The following is an 8,051-nucleotide window of genomic DNA, read 5'->3' as shown; positions in this document are numbered from 1 at the left end:
ATCCACATACTGGATACTGAAACCCTGAAAGCGAAGCTATTCATATTCGCAAATAGTGGTTTAGCTGATAAACTTAAGACAACGCCGGAACGACCGCAAGGAGATGTGGGAAAGGCTAGCAAGGGGGACGTAGCAATTGCGGCTTGACGAAATGTTGCCTGCCTATGGACTTGCTTCTGCTTCAAATGCCCGGTCCGTTTCCGCGACGCCCGTTGTTGGCCAGTGGCCTGTTCAATGATAACCCTTTGCAACCCGTCACCTGGGCAGGATGCTTACTTGAGATCTACCTCCGTCAACGCCTGCATCTGCATCTGCACCACCGACGGCCGCGTCTGCGCCCCCGGGTAAGACAGCAGCAAACTGGAGGCCATTGGGCTGTCGATTGGTGGACAAGATTTGTGATGCTGCCACAGGAGGCGGAGATCATCAGTTTTACGCTCTGCGATGTTCGTGCTGCAGCCGCAAAGAGGCACCTGATGAAAGAGACTTTTCCATGTTTTATCCTCTGATGGCACACGAACTCCCTCTTCGGCTCTTAAATGGGCTTAAGGAAGGATAGTTTGGGGACGGAATCTCGATCGACACAAACAGTCTAGGTACTAAGTTAATGTCTTGCCTTTCGTGTTATGCTTGGAGGAAGGAATCTCAATGCCCCCCCCCCCTTTCAGTCTCTCTAGGTAGTCTGTCCATCCATCGACTGCACCCATTTATCAATGCGACAATAGCTTTCGTTGCTGGAAGAAACTGGAGGGGGGAACCTCCAGGGACGGGCCTAGTATTGCATGAAACAATGCCCGACAACCTAATAAAGGCTGGTGATAGGTACCTTAGTTTGTACTTTGTAGAACGCCCGCCAAACAAATCAAACACCCACCCCACAGTACCCTGTTATCCTCCTGAGGGGATGGATAGAATTACTTCAATACCTAGGAAGGTATCAATGTCATTAGAAATCACTAGAGTAGACAATTACCTGGTATTACATGTTTCCGGTTCTGGCGAGCATAGCGAATGAAAAACCTATATGAAATTGGGGGGCATTCAGTTGATATCAACAGGGTTTCAAGAAGCAGTGGATTGCAAAGCCATTGATTGGAAAGCTGGTGCTCGGGCACCCACTGCACAGTCACAGTGGAACATCATGGGTGGAGGCAATAGGTTAGCTAGGAGGTAGCTTGCATCAAGACCCTCAGCATCCGTAAAGCGCTGTAGAAAAAAAAATACCATAACCGCAAGATGTTGTAGCTTTGCAGGGCTAGGAGCTTGATTCCCGGGAGATGGTGGGGGGTGATTGGTCCAGCAGCGCATTCCCCCGCTTATTGATCATGAGAGGAACGCGCTTTCACGATGGCCCAAGGAGCCATGGCTCACCTGGGCGAAACTTTGCCTTTCTTCCCCTTCGAGGCTTAACGGCGATTCTTAAACCCCGTTCTGCAGTAACAAGCAAGCTCCCGAGGACCAAACAGACCAGGCAACTTCAAAACGAGATATATCGATTGTGCTGTCAATTCGAGTCGACTCCCTTATTCCTCACCTCGCCTCGTCCGAGCAGGTACTCACGGTTACGGCGGTTGGCCCCGTTCTCGGCTACACCTCAAGGCGCTCGCACGCTTGTAGAAAGTCACCCCTTTGACTTCCAGGCGTTAGGGTTACGATTCGATCTCGACCTCATTTTCTGGTTCATGCCTAGAAGTTGTACAGCGTCAGCCCGAGAACCCTCGCTGTCGACCCTCAGTCATGTCTCCGAGTCTCGCGGGTCTGTAGTTCTGGCGCCCTTGCCAGACCCCGAGTCTCCCCACTTGTGCTTCTGCTGGAGCTGCCAGCTATCTTGACGTCGGGCCCTGGCCCAAAATCCTACGGTCGACGATACCTGCGAAACATCCATTGCACTATATATTCCTGATTTGCACATCAGTCGCTTTTGAGATAAGATGGAATCACCGTCCGTCGCCACCCTGGCACCCCCGGCAGTTGCCTCTCTAAGGGCACAACAAACAACTGCTATGGAGAGGTCTTTGAGCCAGGACATCAGGGAAGAGCGCGAGGAGCTTCGAGAAGCTGCTGAACAAACTCTCAATACCATCGTGGACCTCAATCTCGATGGAACAATCAAATGGGTCAGTCCCTCGTGGACTGATGTTGTAGGCACCCAGTTCGAGACAGTTAATGGCCTGCCTATTTCCGACCTGATAGTTAGCGACAACAAAAATGTGTTCACCGAAGTTGTCGAATCTATGAAGAAAGACGATTCTCGGAGCCACCGAGTCCGATTCGCTGTCAATCTTGGACCCCTCTCGAAGCTTTTACCTATCGACGACCTCGAAAATGACCCCGAGAACGAGCAGTCACATGCTGTAGACCTCGAAGCCCAAGGCATTATGGTATACGACAGTGTCTCGGGTGGAGAGAGCCATGTAAGACCCGTCGATGTTGGCTTGCCGTGCAATACTGATCTCGTCTAGACGATGTGGATGATTCGCCCCTGGATAGCTCCACGAGAAATCAAGATCGACCTTCCCAACGTAATCGTGGACTCGTTAGGCTCAGGTGCTGAAGTTCTGGCGAGCTATCTGACTCAACTTGCTGAGAGCGGACTTGACGACCCCGAGCAACAAGAGCCTCCGCCACCGGTCCTCTGCCGCATTTGCGAACGCCAGATCCCTCGATGGTGGTTTGAGAAACACACCGATTTGTGTTTGCAAGAACATCGGGCCGAGATGGATGTTCAAATGGCACAGGAAAGTCTGACTGAGCATCGACATTCGATTGTCAAGGTGCTCGACGCATTAGAGGCCCGCAAGAGCCGGTCACTTGCTGGTGATCAGACACCTGTCCCAGTCGCCGAATACAAAGGTTTGCCAATTGGGCCGCCGCCATCAACCCAGTCGTCACCTGGAAGTTCATTGCCTCGATCGAGGGAACGTTCTGGAGGACTTGGGCATACTAGGGCACGCTCGTTCGCTATTCGACGACCTCAGGCTCGAATTGTTGAGCTACTCATGGATCTTTGCGATACCGCTATTGAGATTAGTACACCTGCGATAAAGGAGTCCTCAGCCCAACAAAATGGCGATTTTAGAACGCAATCCCCGCAATCTGAGTCACGAATATCACAGGTTCTGCAATGGCAATCACCAAGCACCAATACTCTGGAGCAGGAACAAGGATTGGCTCTGTTGTGCGCTGACACTGAGAAGGTTGCTAGGAACAAGGTCGACGCTGTTTTTCGTCATAGGAAAATTATCGAATATGCTGAACGTATTCGTATCGAACTGGCTTGCCTGGTCCAAGACTGTATCGACGAGGCCCTGAGGAAGGCAGCTCGCATAGCCAACGGCGAATTGACCGACTCGACAGAAGAGGAACGGCTCAACTCCGAGTACGAACAATGTGACACATGTGATGAAGGTACTGGAGACGACGACGATATACCTCCAGAACCCCTTGTCTCTGAACCTCAGCATCTTCTGCAGCGAGGCAGCGAAAGCTTCACGGAGTCCCTCAACAGCCCATCTGCGCTAGCCACGGCCCTTCGCCAGATGAATCTTTCTGAAAACAAAGACCGATCAAGACCAACGTCGTTTGTGGCCTCTACTAGATCCAGCAGTCCTAAAGAGTGTCCTACGCCCAGATCTCACTTTGGCGGGCAGAGTAGCCTTGGGATTCAGGCACGAGATACTCGTAGAGACTCGGTCTACCTAGAAGGCGACTTTCTTGATAGCGAAGGCAGCTTTCGATCGTCGTCAGTGGCATCTCGCAATGCACCAAGGACCGAATCGCCCATATCTGAATTTGGAGACCTCCGTCGCGCCGCGAGCACGAGAAGGCGACACCGAAGGAGTCTGATTTTACCTGGTACTTCTTCACCTCACAGGCAGGAATCACCCTCGAGACCAGGACAGCCGTCTTCGCCTTTACGCATTAAAGCAAGGGGTTTTCCAATGTCCCAAGAAGGTGTCGTGTCTCCAGAGGCGTCACCTATGCTTCCGGGCAGTGACTTTAGTTCACCTGCCACATACAGTCACAGACATCACCGGAGGCAATCTTCAGCAGCCATTTCTGATTTCGTCATGAAGCCTCCGCCATCGCCTCGCCTAGGTGCAAATCAAGCACCCCCACAACCTCGCCCAACCCAGCCATCTATCAAAGATTTTGAGATTATCAAACCTATCAGCAAAGGTGCCTTTGGTAGTGTGTATCTATCAAAGAAGAAGTCTACAGGAGAGTACTTCGCAATCAAAGTACTCAAGAAAGCCGATATGGTCGCCAAGAACCAAGTCGGCAATGTCAAAGCGGAACGAGCTATTATGATGTGGCAGGGGGAAAGCGACTTTGTTGCCAAGCTTTACTGGACTTTTTCGAGCAAGGACTATCTATACCTGGTGATGGAGTATTTGAATGGTGGAGATTGTGCTTCGCTAATCAAAGTTCTGGGTGGTCTCCCCGAAGAATGGGTGAAGAAGTATCTTGGTGAAGTTGTCCTTGGAGTTGAGCATCTTCACAGCCGAGGCATTATTCATCGTGATTTGAAGCCAGACAATCTTCTTATTGACCAGAAAGGCCACCTTAAGCTCACAGATTTTGGCTTGTCTCGCTTGGGATTGGTCGGCCGGCAAAAGCGAGCATTGAATAGTGAAAACTCTGATGGAACACCAGACCTGCTCAAACAAGGACCCTTTGCACGATCTGCCTCTATAGCTTCATCCAGATCAGCGTCACTTGATCTCCACGGACATACCCATTCCCCTGGTCAGACGCCTCAGATGACACCTGAAGTCGGAAGCTTGGCACAACCCTCTTATTTCAGTCTTGGCCAAGAGACTCGTCGAGTATCAGGCACACACCGAAGCGATAGTGGTGGCAGTGAGACACTTGCCCGTATGGTCACAAACTTTTCCTTGCATGACGCAGAGATGGCATCCCAATCCAACAGCGTCAGGTCACCCCTAGATGAGGAGGCAGTTGCGCAAGGTTCGCCCGATCTACCCATGAGTGTTGGTTCGAGAAAGAGTATGGATAGCCATGCCAGGAACTCTCTACCACTATCCAACATGATGCCACCTCCAATGGCGCTTTTCAACCCTGAGGATACAAATAGACGTTTCGTGGGAACACCTGACTACCTCGCACCCGAAACTATAAAGGGCGACAAACAAGATGAAACCAGCGATTGGTGGTCGGTTGGTTGTATTTTGTTTGAATTTCTTTATGGTATCCCCCCGTTTCATGCCGGTGAGGCCGAAGAGGTTTTCGAGAATATCTTAGCAAGGAAGATCCAGTGGCCGGACGAGAATGAATGTGAGCCCGTTTCCGAAGAGGCAAAAGACTTGATCAATAAACTCCTGTGCATGGAGCCTCACCAGCGTCTAGGCTCCAATCGCGATGACAAGTTCGCCTCTGGTGGTGAAGAGATTCGCCACCACCCTTGGTTCCAGGATGTCAATTGGGAAACGCTTTTGGAGGACGAAGCCCAATTTGTCCCACAGCCTGAGAATCCTGAGGACACAGAATACTTCGACGCCAGAGGGGCAGTGTTGCAGTCTTTTGCGGAAGAGATGGAAGATCAGGCGTCTCCTCAGTCCTCCGCAGCTGGCTCTGAGTATGCTGAACGGCCCCATGATGCGCTTTCGCGGGTCCGGTCTCAGGTCAACTCTATAAACCGAAAATTGATGCCACTGCATATTCCCCCACATGTCCGAGATCTGAAATCGAGACGTCTGAGCGAGCCGGTGGCGATGGACGACTTCGGCTCATTCTCATTCAAGAACCTGCCTGTGTTGGAGAAGGCCAACAAGGACGTGATCCAAAAGCTGCGAGCCGAGGCGCTAGCCACGCAAAGTAAAGGAACATCCGTTAGCCCCGGGGCATCCAGCAATGTTATATCACCAGGGCCGTCGCTCGAAGGCAGCCCTGTCCTCTCAAATCCTGTTTCCAGAACTATCTCCAATGCCAAGGCGACAAATCGAGCACAATCGCCATCTGGATTTGGTCATACAAGTGCGTCACCCAACCGAGCCTCCCAACCATCATCACCCTTGTTGGTTTCATTTGTCGCTGGTCAAGGTGCCGAGGGACGACGAAAGGCGTCGAGTAACTCTTCCAGCCTATCTCACCAATCAACTGCCGCATCTCTGCAGCCAGGCTCGGCATTCGAGATACCCAAGGTACCCCCAAGCCTGCAAAAGGCCGCCACAACGGTCGCAGCATCGTCTCCAGTCCAGAGTCGCAGTGCGGCGCCTCCTCCTTTGTCACTGTCTCCCCAAAAGACTATATCAACCCCGCGACAGTCTAGCAATTCATCTGCCGGACGTTCGAGGTCACTTACTGTGGGCTCTCAATCCCAGGACGGCAGTCCCGTTGCTTCTGACATAATGCACCATCATCGACATCGCAGAAGCCAGGTCTTTGACATGTCACCATCCTCATCAGACAACGAAGGCGAGAAGCATAACGCTCTTCTCCGAGTACAGAGGCGCAGACAGAGCTCAAGGCGGCTCTCGCAGATTGCCTTTGATGGAGGCCCTACTTTCCGGCCTCTTGATGTGCTGATTTGTGAAGATCACCCAGTATCTCGCATGGTCATGGAGAAGTTGCTTGAAAAGCTGAGATGCCGTACTATATCCGTACCAAATGGGTCTGAAGCTGTTCGATATTCGATGAGCGAAATCAAGTTTGATGTCATTTTCCTCGAGTATCAGCTTCCTCAAATCAATGGAGCTGATGTGGCACGAATGATTCGGGAGACCAAGAATGCCAATTCTCACACACCGATTGTAGCCATCACAGCTTACCTCAAGGAGCTTCAAGCACCGCATTACTTTGATTCGCTAATTGAGAAACCTATCAGTTCGTCAAAACTTACTGAAGTTCTGCGTGGATTGTGTCAGTGGCGGCCCGAGTCACCAGGTCAATCATCAAGCATGCCACGCCCGGCCCCAATCGGAATCCGCAAAGCCAACTCGCGACTTGAAGACAGTCCGACATCAGGCTCGTCCATCTTTGCGAGTCGACTGGGAAATGCAATGATGTCAAGCCGTGAGGACTCGATTACATCATCACTATTTGGTGATTCGGAATCTGTGACGACTGATGAGTTGCCGGTTGTTGTTAGTCGCAAGGCAACAAACGAATGGGACGAAGGGGGCTTGAACATCACAGATAACAACGATGCCTCTGAGCCCCCAAGAAAGGGAGTTCCATCTCTCGTTGCTCAGCAATCCGCGCCGGCTCAGATGGAACACCGCCCACGAAGCAACGATAAGCTGAGAGGGCGACGAGAAGGCCCTGAACATAGAACCTTGGAGGGCACCGAATCAGCTGATGATGAAGACGAGGAACTGGGAAGTGGTCGAGAAAAGCACCACGGCCGCAATAGCCAGCAGATACTGAGCAAGGCCGGTCTGCCCAGCTCGAAGCTCGGTATTGAAATGATGAGGGCCAACAGTCACGATAGCTTGACGGTGGGCTCAGAAAGCACGCCTGAAGCTGTAACGCAAGTCGTGACCACGCCTTCAAAGGAGATGGAGACTGGAGTTCTGGATGGTGAAGTGGTTGCGGAAGCTACTGCACGTACTCCTCCTGATGCAGGACTGAATGCTGAAGGTGTCACGCCCAATAAGGAGAAGGATGGAACAGACAGTGTAGACGCAACACCTCGGCCTTTGACAGTCATCAAAGGAGATGGCGATGGCGATGGCAATGGCGATGGCGGTGATGATGAGGAAGCTACACCACGGCCAATTGGGAAATAAGAATCCCCATACAGGCTCGGTGCATGGCATGAAATGAGCTACTGGGTAAACATGGTCCACGAAGATGTTGTGCATGTTTCTCCGGGTTTCTTCAAGTTGGAATTTCCTTTGTATCTATGAAATGCAGCATGGCGTTTGAGCGATGACAAGTGAGTCGACTTAGACTGCGTGCGGATTAAGGCTTCGAATGCAAGCGGATGGTTCGGCGACTAGGAGGAAGGGGTTGCAGGCGAACAGACTGATCTGTGTGAGATGCTCCAGGAGTTCCCGCAATATAGGAACTGGAGCTTCCCTTACCTT

At 51.6% G+C, this 8,051-nt stretch overlaps 1 protein-coding gene across 1 annotated transcript; it reads left to right on the top strand.

Annotated features, from left to right (window-relative positions):
• Window positions 1–1,931: 1,931 nt before the first annotated feature.
• Window positions 1,932–7,751, top strand: FSUBG_13842 (AGC kinase; the record flags this gene model as incomplete). The annotated part of the gene is made up of 2 exons (XM_036678776.1): window positions 1,932–2,414; window positions 2,463–7,751. 2 exons carry the CDS (start codon window positions 1,932–1,934, stop codon window positions 7,749–7,751), a joined length of 5,772 nt encoding a protein of 1,923 aa, XP_036530692.1.
• Window positions 7,752–8,051: the final 300 nt, after the last annotated feature.

Source organism: Fusarium subglutinans, assembly GCF_013396075.1.
Source record: "Fusarium subglutinans strain NRRL 66333 chromosome Unknown NRRL66333_c0000407, whole genome shotgun sequence".
NCBI classification, from domain to species: Eukaryota; Fungi; Ascomycota; class Sordariomycetes; order Hypocreales; family Nectriaceae; genus Fusarium; species Fusarium subglutinans.
The sequence above is the reverse complement of the archived record's forward strand: the minus strand, read 5'-3'. Positions and strand labels throughout refer to the sequence as shown.